Source organism: Rhamphochromis longiceps, linkage group LG15 (assembly GCF_057381845.1).
Source record: "Rhamphochromis longiceps isolate RC_006_pf linkage group LG15, R_longiceps_female_GT1.1, whole genome shotgun sequence".
Lineage (NCBI taxonomy): Eukaryota > Metazoa > Chordata > Actinopteri > Cichliformes > Cichlidae > Rhamphochromis > Rhamphochromis longiceps.
Window position 1 is genome coordinate 6,518,770 of NC_140571.1, and position 21,784 is coordinate 6,540,553.

At 40.9% G+C, this 21,784-nt stretch overlaps 2 protein-coding genes across 3 annotated transcripts; both read right to left on the reverse strand.

Annotated features, from left to right (window-relative positions):
* Positions 1-3,457: 3,457 nt before the first annotated feature.
* Positions 3,458-10,800, reverse strand: LOC146651907 (phospholipase B1, membrane-associated). Its single transcript, XM_085382348.1, has 16 exons — positions 10,525-10,800; positions 10,182-10,246; positions 8,507-8,597; positions 8,320-8,378; positions 7,650-7,717; positions 7,431-7,474; positions 7,198-7,318; positions 7,031-7,082; positions 6,870-6,950; positions 6,704-6,769; positions 6,499-6,590; positions 6,330-6,411; positions 5,063-5,164; positions 4,758-4,853; positions 4,551-4,622; positions 3,458-4,091 (listed from the first exon to the last, which is right to left on the reverse strand). Exons 1-16 carry the CDS (start codon positions 10,580-10,582, stop codon positions 3,966-3,968), a joined length of 1,275 nt encoding a protein of 424 aa, XP_085238474.1. The 5' UTR covers positions 10,583-10,800; the 3' UTR covers positions 3,458-3,965.
* A 59-nt stretch (positions 10,801-10,859) lies between these two features.
* Positions 10,860-21,401, reverse strand: sel1l (SEL1L adaptor subunit of SYVN1 ubiquitin ligase). Of its 2 annotated transcripts, XR_014907606.1 has the most exons (22): positions 20,859-21,401; positions 20,679-20,716; positions 20,226-20,415; positions 18,939-19,106; positions 18,113-18,218; positions 17,444-17,606; positions 17,270-17,323; positions 17,125-17,184; positions 16,951-17,032; positions 16,715-16,869; positions 16,129-16,185; positions 15,957-16,025; positions 15,531-15,608; positions 15,325-15,387; positions 15,006-15,093; positions 14,715-14,863; positions 14,392-14,557; positions 14,112-14,186; positions 13,108-13,280; positions 12,851-12,979; positions 12,310-12,701; positions 10,862-11,342 (listed from the first exon to the last, which is right to left on the reverse strand). XR_014907606.1 is itself a non-coding variant. In XM_085382347.1 (21 exons), exons 1-21 carry the CDS (start codon positions 20,944-20,946, stop codon positions 12,435-12,437), a joined length of 2,418 nt encoding a protein of 805 aa, XP_085238473.1. In that variant the 5' UTR covers positions 20,947-21,401; the 3' UTR covers positions 10,860-12,434. The 2 variants fall into 2 exon arrangements, 1 of the variants encoding a protein (XP_085238473.1); XM_085382347.1 differs by having other exon boundaries at positions 10,860-12,701.
* Between the last annotated feature and the right edge of the window lie 383 nt (positions 21,402-21,784).

Here is a 21,784-nt window from a genome sequence, read left to right on the forward strand (position 1 = left end):
TACAACTGCAGCTGTCATTAGATACAAATACTCAGAATTGAGTATGTTTTGCTTCTGTTGTTATGAAACTGATATCAGGTTAGTCCAAAGTGCATAGCAAGAAACACTGAGTTGAAGGTTGATACCAACTGTGGATGAAGAGGTAAAAGATCTTTGTCTTCCTCTTCTTTTAGCAGCTCCCTGCTCTGCATATGCCCAAACCATCTCATCCCTGCCTCTTTATCTTTGTGTCTAAACCACTTGACCTGAGCTGTTCCTCTGATGTACTTGTTTACAATCCTGTCCATTCAGGTCACCTCGAATGAAAAACACCTGTCTTTCTGTCAGTGCTACTGTCTCCCAACCATGCATCACAGCACGTCTCACCACCAGCTAGTAAACCTTCCTTTTCACTCTTGCTGCTATCCTTCTGTCACAAATCACCCCTGATACTAGTCTCCAGCAAGTTCCCCTTCCTGTGCACTAATCTTCACCTCTTGTGCACTGTCTGTTGCTTTGGATGGTCGACCCCAGCTATTTGAACTCATTTACCTTTACTTCTACTCCTCTACTCCCAGACTCTCCTTCACCTACTTCCTGCTCTCGCTACAGATCACTTATTCCACAGAATCTCCTGGCAGACCGCGTCTGTCAGTCTGTTTTTCACCAAAGAAAACAAAAAGGAGCTCAAATGCAATCCCTGATGCAATCCCACCCGCACCTTTAACCCATCTATCCACGTCATCACTGTCCTCATACATGTCCTGCACCACCCTGACATACTTCTTTGCCACTCCTGACTTCCTCATCTCTTTCTCTAGATCTACCAACAGACAGTGCAACTCATTCTGACCTTCTCTATTCTTCTTCATCAACATTCTTAAAGCAAACATAACATCTGTAGGGCTCTTTCTCAGCACTAAGCCATACTGCTGGTCATCAGTATACTTCATCTCCAAACCTCGTTTCTCCCACAGTCTAAAGACATGCATCATGTTAGGTTGTGAGTATGGATTGCTATCTCTCACAATTAGCCGTCCAACAGATTATCAACCCTGCCTCTTTCCCTGTGACAGCTGGGATAACCTCCAACAACCTCTGCAGAAAACGGATGGAAGGTACTATGGGGTCCTAGGCTAAAACTTTTCCAAGTCACCAAATCTCTGTTTGTTTTATTGCCCCTCCCAACCTACATCAGCCACACTGAAAGTCCCCACAATTACTTATGACTGCAATTTGTTTTCATCTGTTCTTCTGTCATCTCCTTCTTGTTTCTGCTCCTTTAATGGCTTGCCACAGTGGAGCAATGTGCGTTGACCAATCTGTATGCAATTATCCTGATCTGCATAAATATTTGCCAAAATATATTTTATACCAATGCCCTTCCTAAAGGATGATTATAATTAGAACACAGTGAAGCCTGTAAATAAGGTCCCAAATAGCACCCCAATTAATTTAGGTAATTAGACCAAATCTGCCACCCGTGTAACCAATAACAACACTGAAATGGGTAGTGATGATTTATCTAATTACAATAACTAATTTTTTACTTTAAATTTCCTTTTTGCCACATTTTACTGATAACAAATTAATTAAAAACATGACATGAGAGAAATGTATTTTTTTGATTTCAGTAAACCCATCAGGCTTTTACTAAGAGTAAAATAAAAATATCCCTATTAATAGTCACAAATAGTTCCATCTGTTGTGCCACCCGCCTAAATGCACACAACTCTCTCACCTTGGAAAAGCTCGTTGATGGATCCCGCTGCTGTATGAAAGCTGCAGGTGTGGAAAAAACTCAGAGAAAACATCTTCAGGGCTGGATTTTTTACAGACGTTTCAGCGTGCGAAAGATACGATGGAGCAAATAGAGTTGGGGGTTGTTTGTGATGTTGGAGGCGGTGGGTGTGTGATCTGTGTCTGATTCACCTCCTGACCAGCGGTCTTGTCACATCAGAAGTGTCAGAATTGGCAACCCTGCACCAAGTGAAGCTTTATTATTGTTTTTTTCTCCCTTTGAATTTTAATAAGACCTTTTCCCTGAGCCTCCTGAGATCTGACATTAAATGATGATACATTAAAACTGCAGAAACAGTACCAGCATTTTGTCTCCATTTATAAGGAGCAGACATGCACACTGGAAAATTCTAAAACTTCTGGATGTGCATGTCCTCATGAGGTCATTTTCATCTTGTTACTGACATGTTCATTAAAAAACAAACAGAGCAGAGGTTTCTAAAGTGGGAGGGGGCGTTTGGACTGTTTGCAGTTTCACATTCACCGACATCCCAAAGATCTCATTATGCATTCAGAGAAACAATAAAGGCCAATCTGCATCAGAGCTAGACCAGAGGATCCATATTTGTCCCGCGTAAAGTGCAGACGGCTTTGTTTAAACATGAAGACTGTTTCCTTTGAATACAATAAAAGGGTTATAATGAAATCTGAAAGCTACAAGCACTAACTGAAATTCGTCAAAGAGAAGCATCCAAGAAGCAACAAAGTAAACTGGCACAAAGCAAATAAATTTGAAAGAGTTTGGGAAAAAAATACATGTTAGGTGATTACAAATAATTACCTTTCTAAACTCAAGGGTTATGCGTTTTATTATAAGAAAACGTTAGAAAAGGGAGGCTTTCCCCATGCAAATATGATTGTTCCTACATATATGACACATGATATACTTATACAACCCAGCTGCACCACACTGAGTACATATCATATGCTTTTCCTTTCCATTCTGGAGGTAAATTGCTATTTCTGAGCACATTAAAGTAACCTGAGATTGCCTTAATATAGTTTCCACCTGCCTTTGTAATCACACTGATTCAATGGAGTCGGTGAATTCTGTATTGTAGGCTCTGTTTAACCAGAGAGTACAATACAGCCATCTGCACTGGATGATTACACCTCAGCTACTGACGCCAACCGCTGACATTTTGCAGGTAAAAGATAATGACTCCACTGCTCAGCACCCAGCAGCATGAGCAACACTTAGTGTTTTTTTGTTGTCGTTTTTTTTTTTTTTGTTCAGTGCAATGACTGATGGTTTGCTTTCCCTCTTTTAGTGAAGAATAATAATAATATTTCAGGCACCGGAGGATGGAGCAGTGAAAGTGGGCCAGCAGCTGCCTGGAGATCTGAGGAGCAGACCTGTGACTAAATCTTCCCCTGTTTGAGAAGTCAGAGCTGTCTGGGGAAATCTACAGCAGATGATATGAATGACAAATTTTCATGTTTAAATCATTTTTTTTTTTCACTGAGCTGATCGAGGCACATTGCCAAGGTCCCTCTGCGTGAGTAAGCGTGCAGAAACAAACAAGCATAAAAAAGTTTTGTTTTTTAAAAAGGTAAATCTGAGTAAATTAATGAGTCTGAAAACTTTTTTTAAAAAAAGGCCCAGAAGTTTTTAAAGAGGCAAAGTCGTTAATATTTTATGTATGAATGTATAAAAGTCACACGAACCAAAAGTAGGTCGTCATGCTTTGTTAATTACAACATTTGCAATTTGTACAAAGCAAACTTTTTATTAAAAATACATATATGCTCTAAGTCTGCTCCCCAAATGGGGGAGAAACAGAAACATCCCACTACCAGGCATGCGGTCTAACTGGTATATCGTCTTTAGCGCAGGAAAAGTTATTTAAATCTCAATTAAAAACTGTAAAAGGGTCTATTAGAAAGTCACATTTCTCAGTTCAGTTCACTTTGAAGAACAGTTCACAACACCAGTCATCTCCAGGCACTTTATTTAGTAAAAATCTGGCAATATTATAGAGACAACCCCCAACCATCTGAAGCTCCCCTATCCTCATCTCGTCCATCTCCAACATCCTCTGAGATTCAGATATTTCGGCTGCATGATTGCAATGATTGTTTGTTGTCAAATCTGTCAGTTTGCAGTCATTTCCTCCATGCTGGTGAATGGCTAAAAAACTCCTTTCGCCCTCTGTGTGTTTTGCGTCGGGAAAAGGAATTAAAAGCTACATAACTCCAAACTGTGCCAGGAGGAGCAGCAGGAAGATGACTGCTGGTGATGGAGCGTCAGTCTGGAGGGTAGGTTGGTCTGACTTGGCTGCGATCGGTCGAGTGAAGATATATGGGTGTTCCTACGTATATGATATGTAATATAATAACTGTAAAAATCAGATATTGAATTAAGATTTATCACAACACAAATAATGCAGTACTGCAGAGCGTTTTGAGAAGCGTGACGCACCGTAGCCTCTTTCCCAGTCTTTCAAACAGCTCTGAGTTGCTGGTGAACTAAAATTAATTTTTATTTCACCAAGCACTCATTTATTTTAATGCAGTGTCATTTATATGCACAGCAGCATGACAAAGCAGTAACAGAGTGTTTTGAGAAGCATCTAAAGCACAGGAATCATAACAAATGGAGAAAAAAAAGGTTCCACAGCGCTAAACTTCCTTGAATCAACAGACTTTTAAACAAACATTTTAAAACACTTTCTGAAACCTAATTTCACTGGAGGAACGTTTAGTTAATATTCAATTCTTTAGACCAATCAGGCCAAACAAAGTTGTCAAATATGGAAAGCTAATCTTACCATAGGCGGACAGATGAGAGTGATGGGGTCAGAGAAGCTGCTCACAATCGTCTTTTCTCCCTCGGGCTGAAACTGTGAGAGAAGCAGACATGTGTATTTGAACAATTACACAGTTCACATTCATGTGAATCCTACACAATAAACCCTGAATGACTCATTGACCTTTAGCCTCTTGTGCCTTTAAATCAAATACAACTTATTGTTCACCATGTTGTTCCACAGTCCCTTGGCCAGCTCCTCATGTCCCTTTATGGTAAAGTGGAAGCAGTCGTGAGTGAAGAAAGTCATATCGATCTTCCCGTTCTGCTCAGAGAGACACAAAATACACTGCGGTATAGTTTTAGTGATGGACAGCATTGTTGGTGAAACATGACTCGTGAGTTTCTCAGGCAAAATGCTACAGCTGTCACACTGGGGATCACTGATGAGTCAGTCATCGCCGCGTGATGCTTCGCACCGATTGGTCTGAAAGCAGACACTTATGTCACACTGATAGGCGTGAGATGGATTACCGGGAGGCGGGGCGGGTCCGCGTTCTTCAAAAAGGGCTGGAGAACAACGGCGAAGTCGTCCCTGAAGAAGCGGTCGCTGTACAGCAGCTTCTCGAGTCTTTTCTGCAGATGAAAGCAGCGTGAGAATCAATTTGTCTCCCATTCTCCTCGCTTGTGCTGTTACAATAACAGCAAACACACAAATTACAGTGAGAGCTGCGAACATGAAATCAGCATATAATGTTTTGGGTGCAATGTACCCTGTTTGCACATTAAAGTGAGTTATCATTTGGGACAATGACAAGGCAAATTATTATGGAAGATACAGTCAAAATGCATTTTAATGGGCATTTCTTTAAGCTTTGTTTCCTTCCAAAATAGTTCTTCTTTCAGGCTGGTAGAAAACAAATGTTTAAAATACATTTCTCTGCACTCTGTAAATTAGATATTTATACAAATTAGTGCATGTTTAACAAGGCAGTTTTGGTATTCTATGGCAAATGGGCTCTATAGTGCCAGGCAGTGAGCACAGAGGACATCTGTTTGAAGATGAAGTCTGTTTATGATTGTTTGGTCACTGCCATCCACACCATCCTCTTCCTCTGTGCACAAAGGAGGAGATACCAGTCCTGTAACTGCCTGTCTCCTGGAATCTCCTCCGTGCTCTTGAGACTCTGCTGGGAGACACAGGAAACTGCCTGTGCAACCTCTGCAGGGTTCAGGTATCACCTTATGTACCAGTAGTTACACTGACCCTAGTCAAATGCTAAACTAGTGAAAACACAGGAAGAAAAGATGAGGAGTGACCTCCACTGTAAAACCATTGCTGTTTTGGGAGTTGTGTCTCTTTGTTGTCCCTCTAGAGCACCTTTCGTTAATTTCATTAACACTAAAGCAGCTGAAACTGTTTAACAACCCTCTCTGTTACTTTTAGCTGACTTGATGCTATACTCTGATTAAAACATTTTTAAGCAGTGCATGTATATTTATGGCGGTTTTTCCTCATATACTGACCGATAGCTCTTACATACAACAGAGTGTGCAGTTCAAGATTCTGCAGGTGTTTTACAGACGAGCTTGTTTGTGCAGCCTAACATTCAGAGTCTGCTGTACAGAATGAACACGTTGTTCCTAAAAAACATGGGATTTTTTTTATGATGCATAGAGGGATCAAAAAAGAGTCCATATTCCTTCTAATGTGGCAACCAAATGAAAGAAGAATTTATCTCCTGTACCATCTTTCCTTATATAATACATAATCTTATAACATGAAAGAAGTAAAGTGCACCTGGAATTCCAGATTGACCTCCACCAGCTCCCGGAGTTCAGGAGATCTGGCTACTGGCTCTATCAGGCACGAGCAGAAAGACCTAAAACAAAGTCAAAAAGTAAAAAGTTCAAGAAGTGTCAATCAAGCCAGAGTTTAACTTGTTCTGAGAGAGAAAGAGAGTGATCACCGCTGGAGCAAACACCCTGGGGTGGGCTTCTGCACCTCCCTCAAAGTCTGCATGGGGAGGATCTGAACCACGTTCACAATCATACGGGGAACCTGAAGCACAGCATGAAGACCTGCACTGTAGTGATTCAGCACAGCACTGACCCTCAGTCTCAGCAGACAGTAAATCCAGGGCTAAGCCTGATTTCGTTTATCTTCGACTTTACCTCATTCATAAGCATTTCCAACGAGACAGTCATATAGTGGATGAAGTTATCTACTGAAAAAAGAGCCTGGAAGTAGAGGAGATTCATCAGAGGTAATAGAAGAGGCAATATTCCATATATAGAGAGAGATTTTCTATTGAATTAAAGATAAGAGACCAAGACAGACTTTATCTTTGCAGTAATCACAGATGTCATTCATGCCCATGAGAATAGTCAAAAGCTTCCAGTCCTCTTCAAAGTTGAGACCCTAAAGGAAGAGACGACAGTCCCGTTACCTCTCCCATCCCTGTGCTGTATCATTACTGAGAAAACAAGGCCTCGCTTTACCTCGTAACCTCTCAGTGTGTCTATCAAATGTCTCGTCTGACCGGGGAGATTGCTACAAAATAAAGAATAACATGTTTCCTAAAGTGAATTAGGTCACAGCTCAGTTATTTTTGTAGAAGAATATAATTTGTTAGATTAGGCAACACAAAAGTAAGCGAAGGTCTTACAAGGTGTTGTGTCCAGTTACGGCCAAGTTGAAGCCCGTTTCACTGATATGAGCCTGCATCCCATGAACTGTCTTTCCAGGAGAAGCTCCAAGCAGACTGGGGTTAAACAGCTTGATGATATCTACAAATGACAGCGTCAAACAGGTAAAGAAAATGAGCTGGACTTTTCTCGTTGTGAGTTTCATGGAACGATACAGTTAAGAAACAGCTCGGACACAGCAGTGACAGCTTACTTGCCAAAGTAATGACATCTTGATATGTCCCATAGCCTCCAATGCTGCAAGCAGAAAGGAAAGCAATACCAGCAGCAGAACTGTTAATGTCAGTTTAACCTTGTTTCTTACAGACTGACACTCTCATGGGGGAATACAGTTTCTAACATGTTCCTGATATGAGATCAGTCTGCTTCACATCATCCTGATTGTTATTTGTGCGAGATTTGTGACAGGCACCTCCATGACACGTGACGAAACTCAATGGGAATGCCGAGGACAGTAGTGGCGTTGGCGCCGATAGCCGTCTGGAAAAGAAGGGGCACAGCATAGAGAGATCAGGAGCCAAGGAACAGAAGAAAAGCAGTTTTATGAGTAAGTGTTTGTGTGGGTGGTTTGTCACTCTAATTTAAACGGATCCTATTATGCCTTTCCAAATTCTCTGCCGTATACGTGCAACTCTGCCGAATCAAGGCTCGGGATGAGAACTATTATAAACTGTGAGTCATGCAACGATACACAAAGAGTCTAAGAATAAAAATATAGAGGAGATGATAACAGGTCCCCATTAACCAGCTGCAATTTGGGCATCTTCTCTTAGATTATGAAGATGTGCCGTTCTCATAAAAGCACAAAAAGAGATAATAACTAAGCTGACTGCTCTTCCGTTGGTGCAACATTTGGTTAGTAATGCAGTTTAAAGTTTATTTCCATCTCATTTGCACTCAGTCTTTATCCATCACTGTAAGCGTTTTAGCTCTTCTCACGATTGCAGCTGCCTTCTGCTCAGCAGGACTAAGCGAGTATGCAAAATGAATGAATCAACGGTCAGAGCGAGTCTATTTTTGGTCGATGTTACACTGTATCATCGGCACAGCAGAGGAAGCAGCAAACAACATATAACACCTACTGTCAGAGAATCCCCCAAGGCGGCGATGACTTTGATATCTGCGGCCTTCACAAATTCAACTAGACAAAAGGGTGGAAGGAGGGGTGGATAGAGGGAAGGTAGAGAGGGAGAGAAAGAGAAAAAGAGCGTTAGTTCAAACTCTTGAACAACACAAGATTTGAGGTCAGCAGGTGACACCTGGACAGACCTGAGGAGGGGACAGAGGGAGAAGGACTCATGTCTGAGCACTGGAACACAGGATGCTTGAAGCTCACTGGCCGGGTTTTCTCTGGAAACTCCTAAATAAGTAAAAAGAGAGAAGCCTCGCTGTCACATCGAGACCAGTTATGTTTCCTTATGAGTCCTTATAATGACAAAAGTTTGTCTTCAGGGACTGACAATTGTTTTCTTCTTTTTTGAGCGTCTTCCTACATAAACTGCTATAAATGTCTTAAACAGTTGCGTAAGTTTAATACTGTATATGTTGATGCATTTGTGGAGAAAAAAGGGAAGCTCATGTGCAAAAATCTTTAAAAAAATCAACTTTAAAATCTTCAAAAAAATCTTATTGCATTAGAACGTTTTAGATACATTATATTGCCATAAGTATTTGCTCATCCACGTTCATGCGCATGTGAACTTGCATGACATCCCATTCCTAACCCATAGGGTTTAATATGACGTCAGCCCACACTTTGACGCTATAACAGCTTCAGCTCTCGTGGGAATGCTTTCCACAAGGTTTAGGAGTGTTTATGGTAAATTTTGAGCATTCTTTTAGAAGTGCATTTGTAAGGTCAGACAAGAAGACCCGACTCACAGTCTCCACTCCAATTCATCCCAAAGGTGTTCTATTAGGTTGAGGTCAGGACTCTGTGCAGGCCAGTCAAGTTCTTTCACACCAAACTCGCTCATCCATGTCTTTATGGACCTTGTTTTGTGCACTGATGAGCAGTTATGTTGGAATAGGAAGGGGTCAAACCCAAACTGTTCCCACAAAGTTGGGATGTGGAAGCATTAAGAGTTCCTTCCACTGGTGCTAAGGGGCCAAGTGCAACTCCTGAAAAACAACCCCACACCATAATCCCCCTCTACCAAACTTTACACTTGACACAATGCAGTCATACAAGGACTCCTGGCAACCGTCAAACCCAGATTGATTTTTTGGGAGCATTGGTATTGTGGTACTTTAATACATTTTACAGCATAGCAAGTCTGAAAAACAAACAAACAGGATAATAGCAACTAAATAACTGACAGTAAGATCAGGCAAAGCTTAAATTATATTATGATGTGATCACTGTTTTTGTCCTTGTCACATGATCTGTAAATAGTGTCTCTGTATGTTTTTACTAACTTGTGTGTAACACCAACCTGCCAGAGGGTCTGCAGATGGAAATTAGCCCAAGGCTATAATCTGGCATATTTACATTTGTTAAAATGTTCATTAATATGTATTGTCCCTCTTTCTAAATAAAATAAATATAAAAATATTTAATCCAGCAGAGCACAGTGTTTGTGCATTAAGATTCTGTTGTAGATTACAGTAGGCAAACCTGAACATAACTTTCACTGCTACCGTGGAAACCTCATCTTCAGTACCTTGTCGGACTGCGTTTTTATTGATCGATCATTGTTTCACTGTCTTTGATGCGTTAGCTGTGCACAAGTTCAGGATGCCTGCTGGGCCATGTGGTTAGTCTGGTGTGACACGATGATAACCTACTTTTAAGAAAACGGTTAACAATTGCTATATATTGTTTTTTGTCTTTTTAATAAGCCTGTCAACGAAGGCTTTTTGCTGTTTAAATGATGACCAAAATTTAAACTTTGTGTCTAACAACAAAATAAACCCTCAGTGATAAACATAGGTGAAACAGTACCTTATTGAGGGCCTCCTTGCTGTAGTGCCGAATCCCCTCTTCATACTCCAACCACCAGTCATTTCCTTTAAAGGGATCATTAACTGAAACTTTTCAAACCACTTTATAAGCCACTGATAAAGCTCATCTTTAATCAGCTAAATAAGCCCTAGTTCAAAGGTTTTTGGTCTTGACTTTGGCCTTGGTGTATATCTATAAAAACAGATGGTTGATATAAACCCAAACAATCCATTAAAAAAATAAATAATAAAAGGGAGGGCCCCGTTTCAGAGGCTGTTGTTACAATAAATATAGGCACACAGCCTCACGTGGGAGGTGCCCTCCTGCTTGTTCTAGCACTTACCTTTGACAGAGCAGGACGCGAGCACACACGTTGCCACAGCGATCCAAAGCCACCCCATAGTATCGCGTATGGACCAGTCAATGGGTCACCCCTACACACTGCACAATGCGACCCTCAGTTTTCACAGCATTGTCACTTTGTCTCAGCCTCAATGGCTGAGCGACAACCAACAGGTCCAATGAGAAGCGGCCGCTCTCGCTGCTGATCAATGTCAGCAACATTGCAGTGTTATGTCAGACATTTAAAGCCAAGCAGGGCACAAGCCACTTATCCGAAATGATCATCGATCCAAGCATTTCGGCAATCAAACATTCAGAACATCTTTGAAATATCCATATATCATTTATTAAATTTATAAACGCGTTTTAATGGTTAAAAAAAAAAAAAGAAGAAGAAAAAAAGAAAAGAAAAATTCTTCTCTGTAACTTTGCCCAGTGTTTTATTTCACACCAATTGTGAGTTATGTGGGTGCCGATGTGAAAGCAGGAAACAGTTTGGACTTATTTCTAATCATCCTGCAAACAACACTACGCTCTCCTTCTGGGGTTCAATCATGCATATCTATTGGCAGTTAAACACTAACTTTAGTACATTTTGTGGAAGTGAACAAATGAGAAAAAAAAAAACAAATGAAGTGAAAAAACAAAAATAAAAAACAAAATGAAATTTCAGATCTTGGTTCCAGAAATGCTGCATGGTCTAACCGTGGCTTCGTTTGCTTTTCAGCGCAGCCTCGGATTCATGTCCGTCTGATCTCAGAAGTGTAGGCAGATTTCCAACTTGGACGTTTGGTGAGGGGGTGGAAATTGTCACGACAGCTGAAGTTTTAGAACAAAACAAAAGGGAAAAAAAAAAAAGAAATGTGATCCACTTCCTCTACTGTAGAAACAATGCAAGGTTTAAGTTGTTGCTATCTTTAAGGCTGCTCCAGATAACAGTTGGCATTTAAAAAAAAAAAAAATACTAAGCTGCCTTTCAAAACCAGCAACAATAATTAAATCAAAGAACAGTGTTGGAAAAAAAAAAAAATGTACACATACTGTAGTGTACAACTTCCAAAAAAGTTTAAATTCCTCTCGCTTGCTTTTTAAATTAACTTTGATGTTTCTGTACACATTTTAATCCCCGTGTGCATCAGCAAACATCACCTACTTCACAGCCCAGCTTTTCTGTCAGTGAGAACTTCCCAAACTATTGTTCTTGTACTGATGACTCAGCATAGTTTTAGTATATTTAGCACTTATTGATCTGACAACATGTCACCCAAAATAACTAATGAATGCAAAACTGCAAAGCATAAAGGAATGCAAAATTTGTTCACTCATCAGTTAGCTCAAAAAAAAAAAGGCTAAACTAAAAGTCTGCAAGGAGATCAGAGAAGACATGCAGAGAACCAGGACTTTCTTTTACCAAGTAGACCAGCGCTAGAAATGAAAATGATTTTACTTCACATTTTCCACCCAGACTTTTTTTAAATACTGAACAAAATTGGGAATGAAGCTGTCTAACGAGTGTAATTTTCTCAGTTGAGTTCGTAATGCTTTTGATCTGGCAACCACAAGACTAATTCCATGTTGAGGACACGGGGGGGAACGTCTGGCAGTATCCTGAGTCAAAAAGTACCAAGTCCAAACACTCTCTACTGCAGTGTTGTCCATTAACACCCACAATGTGTCGGTTTCAGCAGAAGACCAGCATATTTTAAAGGAAGAAAGAGGTGAGACTGAACAGTTCAGCAGCCATCATCAAGCCTTTTAAAAAAAAAACAAAAAAAAAAAAACCCACACACACATGGCGGGGAACAGGCAGAGTGGGCGAGGTGCTCAAAGTAGCAGGTATTCAGCTACTGGTGCTCCATGCAGTGAGCCTCTTGTCCATCTTTCACCACCCTCACTCCGTCTATCTCCCTCTCAGTGCTGCTCCTCCTCTTCCTGGGCCGGGCCCTGCTCTGGTGTTTCTTCCTGAGCCTGGGGCTCGGCCTGGGCCTGTGGCTGTTCCTGAGGCGGCCTGGGAGGAGGCGCTGGGGCAGGTGGGCGAGGTGGCACTATGATTTGGTGTTGGCGCTGTCGGTAGGCGATGACTGTGCCTAGCAGTAGGGCGATGACCGTCATGAGGTAGAGATCCCACTCTGGGCCCAGCAGCTGGTCCAGATCCACCTGAGAAATCAGCTCCTTCAACTGCGAGAAGTCGCAACCAACAAGGAGGAAAAAGAAACATCATTTTTCTTTCTAATGAAGAATCTCTGAAACTATCTGAAGTACAAGACGTGTTACTGAAAACCATACGGTTAGCATGACAGCTTGTGAATTCAGGAGGAAATACTCACATTAAGATCCTGCAGGTACTGGAGAGCATAAATCAGGCCCAGTTTGCACAGAGCTAGAAAAACTGGAACCTGGGCGTCAGGACTGGCCTCAGCAGCCATGTCATAAAACCGTTTGGCTAGGTGGATGTCCTGCAGCAAAAAAAACATGGAAAATTTCAGAATTAGAAATCAAATTAACAACCACACTGACTTTGCTAAATGACAAAGCGCAAATTTGTGACATGTTGAGAGCCAGGTGATGTTTAGTGAGTGCTCACCTGTTTGATACCCAGGCCTTTCTCATGCATGTAACCCAAGTTAAACATGGCCTGTGCGCTGTGCTGCTGCTCAGATGCCAACCTATAGTGAATGACAGCCGTCTCGTAGTCCACGTCCGTTCCGTAGCCATAGAAATGATAGTCTCCCAGTTTTATCCTTGCCACGGTGTAACCTTACAAGGACAATTACATGTGTAAGATTTGGTTTTATATGCAAACAGTCACGGCTAGAAATCTTCTGTGAACCAGCTTAGTGTTCACCACTCAGTATCTCACACTGATACACAAAGACAGGCTGAGCTCGATTATCATAAATTACGATGCATGTGACCCCAGAGAGAATCAGTGCACCCTCAGCAGCTATGGCTGCTCAGGCATTAGCCTGTTCCACTGCACTTAGATAATATATAGCTATGGAGGATGCATGAGACACACTGGAGCTGTGATGCTCACTGTTGCCATGGCTTTTGTTATTAAGGTTGTTGGCTGTGACACGCTTGTTGATAATAAGTGCAACACAAACTATGTGCAGTGGTGTGTGTGTGCTGTAAATTGAGCTGGTTGTGCTGGCTGAGCATTGTAGTGAAATGTCTCCATTTCTGAAAGGATGTGGAGTTTTGGTACCACGTTGGTTACACCTGATAAAACCACAGTGGGGTCAAATTCTGTACAGCGCAATGAGACTTTCTTTGGTAACAGAACTGTGCTCAGCTAGCAGGAGTTAGACATCCACAGCAGCACAAATTCAACCACAAAAGGAGCCAAAGTTTGACTAATAACTGTTTCACACAGCACAGCACAGCCAAGCAGAGCAGCTGCAGCTGTGCTCACAGCCAGTGTCTACACAGCATCACAGTTCAATCAAGTGAAATGTGCAATAAGCAATACGTTCCCAAGCTAAACATCATGACGCATTTCCCTAAACTTGCAGTGCACTTTGACTCTACTGCTCCGGCGCACACACTGTTCACACTGACGAGGAGACGGAGCTTGTTTAAACTCACCTTGCGCTGCAGCTCTTGTCCAGTGGAGCAATGCACGAGGGTAGGTCTCATTCTCACTGAAGATCCTTGCCCCTTCTGTGTGGCATAATTCACACAAACACATGAAAAATTAAAACATTTAAAATGAGACCTGAATCTCTCTCTAACAAAGGTAAAGAGCGTAGCAGGATCATGACACTAGCATTTAAACATGGCTATAATATTGCAAGTGGTGCACATAAATTAACTGCTAAAAGCCTGCACTACCATGGTTAAATACTAATGTCTTGGTTTTTCTTACTCTGATCCAGAATGAAGGCCACGTTGCTCTGAGCCACCTCGTAGCCCTGCTCAGCCAGCAGCAGATACTGAACCAGCGCAGCGTCCATGTCACCCTCCTTAAAGCTACCGTACGCTGTCATCAGGCGCTCTGACCAGCGACCACGCTCACACACATTTTTGAAAAGCTGCAAACAGGACACACAGTGTGATACACATCTCCAATTTGTATTGAAAGTGCAGATAAAAGCCACTGCTGTTAATCGATAAATGTTTGAGGAGACACCAAGTTGGAGAGACAATCTCTTAACAGTGAAAGAAGCAGCAGATTTAGGGTGGACTAACCTCTACAGCGGTGTGGCAGGAACGCATCACACCAGTACCAGTAGCATGCATCTGGGCCAAGTTGTAGAAGGCCAGGATGTGCCCAGCCTGTGAGGCCAGGTTGAAGAATTTAAGAGCCTGCTTGTAGTCACGCTTCACGCCAATGCCATCTGGGGAACAAGAATAGGAACAAAAATGTTATTATGTGAAGAAGAGCGAAGACTGAGGACTCCTAAACAGACAGCGGGCGAGAGGAAAACTATGAAAGAATGCAGTGAGACACTGAAGGACACACTGAGCTGTAAAACTCACTGTAATACATGGTGCCCAGCTGGAGTTGTCCATCCACCCAGCCCTGCTCTGCTGCCTTCTGGAAGTATTTGAGGGCCAGCTCGTAGTTCTGGAGACAAACACACAACTTTTCAATAGCTGCTTCAGCAGGAGAGACACTCTGACAGCTTGCCATCAAAATAAAAGCCTGTTATATAAAACTGTTTTTCTTTGTTGTTTATATAAAACTTTATTTCAACTCCAAGTGCCTAAAAGTGAAGGTGAGATCTTATCTATATGTACAGATCCCATCAAAAGATATGAGACACGCTTAAAAAAATATATAAATAAAATATCTTACCACTGGCACACCTCTACCATAAAGATAGGCCATCCCCAACCCACTCTGTCCCACCGGATTACCCTGGAAAAAAAAAGTAAATTAATATGTAAAAACGATTACTGCATGTTAATATTTAAAGAAAGGGTAACAGAATTCAGCTGTGAGTGAGTGAGCAAGCTCAGAGTGAATAAATTACCCAGTTTAGTCTACAGCGTTATCCTTACCAGGTCAGAAGCCTTCTTGAAGTACTGCAAGGCAGTCTCATTATTCTGAGGGAGAAACTCACTGCCTTCTGAATACATCTGAGGAACAGACAGTCACAGACATAAAAGCTAAATTTTATACCTTAAACACAAATACACTGCCCTCTGTGAAAACATCAATGCCAAGCTGGTTTTATTCTAAAAAGTCTCTATAACCAAACTGTCTCTAAGGTCAACACAACACAGTGTTAAATAGATGGAAAATATGGCATTAAAAGCAAAAAAGAAAAAAGAAAAAAAAACCCTGCTCTTATAAGAAATGAAATTAACAAGGTGATGAATGGAAAATTTTATAAAAAGAAAGAAAAGAAAGAAATATCTGTTTAAAAAAAGAAAAAAAAAAAAGGTGACATAACAGTGAAGTGAGTGAGCCTCCATCTCACCCACCTTTCCAAGAAAAGCCATAGCATGTGTGTTGCCTGCATTGGCTGCCTGGTTGAAGTAGTCATACGCCCTCTGTTGGACAGAAAGCAGCATAAATGCATTTGACAGAGAAAACTCACAAAATAAGCAAAACAAATAAATAAAATACAGTGAGCGAAATCTATGACAAAGATACCTGGTGATTCTGTTCTACTCCACGTCCTCCATGTAAGTGCAGCTGACCTAGGCCCACCTAAGTAAAACATTCAATTAGTAATCAAATAAAAACTACAACAAGGCTTCAGACTGATACTACCCAGCAATGACACATTATGTAGCCCTTTCACATTTAGACATTACATAACATGCATGCATAATCCAAGTCTGACCCAGATTTCAGTTCTTATACAATAAAGTAAATTAGTGCCATCCATTCAAGCTACTTCCCATTCCTGCCCACAAGAAAAAGCAAAAATGCCATATAAATAAAGAAATAATAATAATAAAAATGTGTGGACATGCAACTATATTGTGTAGTTTGTTAATTCCCCACAGTCAGGAGCTTTCACAAAAGGCAGAACAGTGAAGCTGATCACAAATTCAAATGTTTTCTTTGCCAAACACGTGTAACGAGAACGATTTCTAAACTGACACAAATAAACACATTACAAACATTTTGACTGTGTGTTCAATCAACCACTGGCTCAGGTATGTCAAAGGAAAGGTCACATTAGCTCCCAATACCAGCAATAAATTATTTTTTAAAAATTTGACCACTTTACCTGAGCTTGGACGTCCCCTTTCTCCGCTAGAAACTGGTAGTACTGGATGAGGTCTTCCTCCAACATCCCGCTGGTAGATCCCGGGTTCTCCACCTCATCGAGCAGTCTGATCCTCTGCACCGCTGAGCCTCCTGTCAGGGAAACATCGCTGGCCACTAAAGTTGGCAGAGGAAAGAGTGTTATTAGCCCAGCAAGAACTATTACTGCACTAGAATATAATAACGCAAAACACTTACCCTGATTTGCTACAAGCCTATAATGCGTTAGTGCTGACTCACAGCTTTGGGGAACACCCACCCCTCCCCAGTACCTGTAGCCCTAATAAAACAATATAAGGAAGTGTAATTTTTATTAAAGTATACAAATAGCATGACTGCAGCATTTCTTCACTGACAGAAAAATCTGCTTACCAGAATCATGTGAGCGAGCAGGTTTCCACCCAGTGCACCAAAGGTGTAGTAAACCAAGGCCTGAAAAACAGAGAACATGGCAGAACATAAGTAACTACTGACAAACCCATATACTGTAAGACAAATCTACAGAGCATAGACGTACCTTAGCTTGACTTGAGTTAACTCCGAGCCCTGCTGCATACAGAAATCCAAGAGCCTGAAGAAAAGTAAACAGAGCAGAGTGTCACAGAGTTGCTCCTCTCAGCACAAATAACCTGCAAACAGGCTTCCAACACTTTTCTCAAGAGACGTGTATAATTATGAGCGAGATCATTACCATCTGAGCTTTAGGTGAGCCCTCCATGGCAAGCTTCTCAAACATTTCTCTGGCCTTGGTAATATTTTGGTTCATGTAATCTCCAAACAGCATGGCATACGCCACCTTCTCCATGGCTTTCTGGTGGCCTTTTTCTGCCACTTTTAGCAGCTTTTCATATAATCTGAGAAAGATAAGCAGAGTAGGCACAAGCGAAATTGAATCCACGTTCACATAAAAATAATGTGTACATGACAAACAGTAGTGTGATAGCTAAAGCAAATAAGGATGTGCAAATGGAAGGCACGCAAGCGCTGGCTGGTAATAAAACACGCAAGAAATGGACATTGAACCCAATCGACATGTAAAATAACATCAAATTTTGTCTGTGAAATAAAAAGATGACCAGAAGGCAGTAGTGGGAATATGCATTTTAACTTAAACAAATAAAAAGAAAATTGGCAAAAAAATGTAACCTTGCCAAAATCTTCAATTTGAATAGAGCATCTTTACTTTTGTTCCTTTTCTGATTTTTATCTTAAAACAGAGTGTGGGCAAAAACTGGAAAGCTTCTGTTTCTGCTTCATCTAAAAAAAGATTTCAAATCCACATGCTTTCTATAACTCTTCTTCAAGAGTCAAAATTAGGCTGACAACTACCAGAGAAATAAACTAAAAGTAAGCCACTCACTCTTTTTTCTGAGTCTTCCTGGTGGTGGAGTTTAGCATGCGCAGGACAGTCTGATACTGCTTCTCTGCTTCCTCAGCCTGAAGCCTCTGCTGTGCCTGTTCCTCCGCTGAGGGAAAGAGAGGAGAAGCCAATCAGACTGTTTAGAGGAAATAAAAGGTTTTCAAAAGGTTGGTAGCAGTAGCAGTTATGCAAACAAAGTCATAATAATATCTTCAGGCTGGTTTCAGTAGTCGTTTAGTTCTACCAAGACTGTTACTGAGAAGAACAAAGAATGATCAGTGACAGTTTAACACAAGAATTCATGTGTTAGGGGAAAAACATTTAAGGTCACAGTGACCTTTGATGCTGCACATTGTGTACATATGCTAAGTTTTTGGCTAATAACAAATTATGCATTTTTGCAACAGACTACTAGTAAAAAAAACATGCTCTTTACTGAGTTGTGTCTTATGTGTAGACAAATCGGTTCATCTGGTGGCCTAAACAACCAAATAGGAAGAAAAACAAAAACAAAAAAATCCTCTGAAAATGGTCAGGTACAAGAGCTGGACTGAAAATGAGTGAAAAACCAGCCGAGTCCAAAGAAAACATTTGAAAGACCTTGAGAAAGCCTGAAAAACTATTGCTCAAGATCACTTTAAATATTAAAAGCAGGTCTGGCTCCTTGGAAGCAAAACATAATGAAATGAGGGCTGGCTCAGGACCTGTACTGTACAATGCAATATATTTAATACCAAAGTGCCGTAATGTGACTCCATTTTGGCTTTAAAATGAATCACAATATTTCATTTGTGAAGGTTTTAGAGTTTTTGAGTTTGAAACTCACTCTCACAGAAACCCCATTTCTTATCCTGGTCATAGTCGTACGTCGTGGCACACCATAGCCGTCCATCCCCCCGCCCGTCAGTGGTACACTCTATGTACTCTGTCTCCTGGAAGAGGAAGGGGAATATGCAGGGTTCTCCATGGGCTGTACCTCCATTCACCACAGGAACTGTATTTAAAAAAAAACAAAAAAACACCCATATATAAAATTTACTTGATTGAAAACAAACAAACTCTGGCTGTTTTCCTTTAAAATACTGGTGGACCTGAGGTCTAAGTGAAAATATATTTTTTTCTTTATATTCTCAAATCTTTTGGTTTTTGCTGCACCATCAACTTTGGTGTGGAAAAATAACAAAGAGACAGAGGAGTTGAAACAATTACCATAGAGTTGCAACTTTACACACGCAATTACGTTAATCTGAATACATCTCCTTCACACAAGTTCAGTAATACAACTGTGCAATGAGCTAGCAGGGTAATTACAAACAATCCCCAAGTGAAATGATGTAACTGCACTGCAAGAGGAGCCACAGGTGCGAGAAGCTGTTTAGTGTCTCACGGGGGTTTAACCGTTTATCAAATGTGGCTCTACCCTGAAACCACACTCAGCTTAGCTCAGAGTCAGGCAAAGTGAAAACAGGTTAACATGTTAAACACTAAACAAAGCTTACAAAGGAAAAAAATCATAAGAAAGAGCTTGTTTGCAATGCTGAGATCATGAGACGTGTGATAACACCACTACGAGGCACTACTACAAAAAGAAAGATTTATAGGTTCAGACTAGACATCGTTAAAATATATCACTAAGCTTTTCCTTCCATGTAGCATGCTAACATCTTAGGCTCTTTATTTTAAGAACGCATAGGGAACTATCTTCTGACAAAACATTTAACACTTTAAAGCAATCAACGATAAAATTTGAAGCTCCAAGTCCCAAGCTGAAATCGCACTTCTTTACACTGTTATAATCAGATACCAAATAGCTCAACGGCCCATTAAAGTAGCTACATTCAGCAGTCATGACCATTTTTGGGCCATCCTGAGGGCTCTTAACATGCAAACACTTTTAAACACTGATAACATTTTCTAATGTAAAAAGTGGGGATTAGAATATCAAAGCCATCACTGGTATAGCAGGAGATGCTAAAAACTAAATTTCTAATAATTAAAACAGTAAAAACATCAGGAAGTATTTAACAACTTTGACATCTCAAACGTTAATCAACTTATTGTGATTGTTTTTCACGCCTTTGTTGTGTGGATGTTTTAAAATCTTACACCTTACCCTCTTTAGGTTTTTGCTCAACGGGAGGAGGTGGGTCAGGTAGGTCCTCCTTCTCCTCTCCTTCTAGACCCTCCGAAGGGGGCTGTGTTTCCTCTTCAGGATGGGAGTGATCAGTGGTCATAGAAGTACCTGCCACAATTTCTGGTGATAATCGAACATCTTCCTCTTCAGAGTCTGGGTCATGGTAGGACTGGAGAAATCAACAGGAGGTTATTACAAAGGATTACTTAAAGGAGGGAAATTACGCTGTATATAAAAACAATGCCTTTGCATGAGGCTCATTTGCAAAGTTAGCAGTGTGTTCAATTTCTTTTTAAGTTGAATGACTTCTTACTTTAACTTTTCTAGGCAACACGTATACAAAATCGTGTGTTACATACAACTCCCAAGAGACCAGCTTGCAAATGAGTCTATGATCAGCATTAACCATGCACCAAAGAGCCCATGACACACCTTTAACTCTGGTGCTTCGTCCTGGTGTTGCTCCTCATCTAAAAAGCATTAATGTTGCAGCAGTGAGAGATGTGTTGTTTTGATTCAGTCAAAGAAATGTAATAGACGAAAACAGGTGCTGTGACACTTTAAGACACGCGTATAGTGAGTGTTACAACACCACCGGCATTTCATACTCACCAGCTGTTACTCCTTTGCTGAACACTATGAAGAGAATACCCCAAAAATAAAGTCTCCTTGCTGTTTTCAAACACTTCTTATAGCCCATTGTTGTTATTTAACAAGCTAACAATCTGCTAGCTGTGACTACTGCTATTTCTATTACTAAACATCCAGTCGCAGTCTCGGGTCACACTACGAGAAGTAGCATAAGTAAACTCCCTGTCACACACTAGTCTGAGCCGTATTCCCTCTAGATGCCAGCTTGTTTAATTTTAGCTACTGTAGCTGTTTAACAAGCTAATAGATCCCAATGTGAAGCTAAGCTAGCAGAGTAGCACCTGCTGAAATGACGTAAACCTAACAAGCTAGTTTTACATAGCCGCAACAAAGGTTAGCAAGACAGCGTTAATAATATATGCCCGCTGTTCAACTGCTCGGCCCAAAAACTGGATGACGAGTACCTCTTGACACTTCAAAATATCCACGTTTAGGGACGAAAGCCAGTAGCTTTACCCTTTGATATACACCACCCAAATACTACTTAGCGTTGAGCCCACACTACTGATCGCCACTTCCTTTTCTTGTGATTCGACCAATCACATTGCGCCTAGATTGTCAGTAGCCAATGAATAGGGGCCAAAGATATGTCAGCGAATCGGATGCGTACACAGTTATGTTTCCAGTTTAGGGGCTTGTCCACGACACCAAAACACTTTAAGGAGATAATAATAATCTGGGAGGTAGAGGGTGTTGTTTGGACATGCTATTAGTTAGGATAAAAATATGCATTTTGAAGTTACTGAAGGTGAATATGTGCAAACCTGAATGTAACTACAATAAAAAGGGAAAACCCGGACATTATGGCATTGAATGTTTTCAGCTCCCGGGTAATCCCATGTTTACTATTTAAACACATTATCCATCTTGAAGGGGAAAATAATAAT

Bases quoted from the DNA above. Each gene is read 5' to 3' on its own strand.
- LOC146651907 (XM_085382348.1), bottom strand. From the start codon at position 10,582: ATGGGGTGGCTTTGGATCGCTGTGGCAACGTGTGTGCTCGCGTCCTGC. The intron at 7,475-7,649 runs GTGCCTGTCACA...TTCTGCTTGCAG, and splicing joins TTTCGTCACGTGTCATGGAG to CATTGGAGGCTATGGGACAT. The intron at 4,623-4,757 runs GTGAACAATAAG...CTTCTCTCACAG, and splicing joins AGGGACTGTGGAACAACATG to TTTCAGCCCGAGGGAGAAAA.
- sel1l (XM_085382347.1), bottom strand. From the start codon at position 20,946: ATGGGCTATAAGAAGTGTTTGAAAACAGCAAGGAGACTTTATTTTTGG. The intron at 19,107-20,225 runs GTAAGGTGTAAG...TTTTAAATACAG, and splicing joins TGAGCAAAAACCTAAAGAGG to TTCCTGTGGTGAATGGAGGT. The intron at 17,185-17,269 runs GTACGTCTATGC...TCTGTTTTTCAG, and splicing joins TTAACTCAAGTCAAGCTAAG to GCCTTGGTTTACTACACCTT.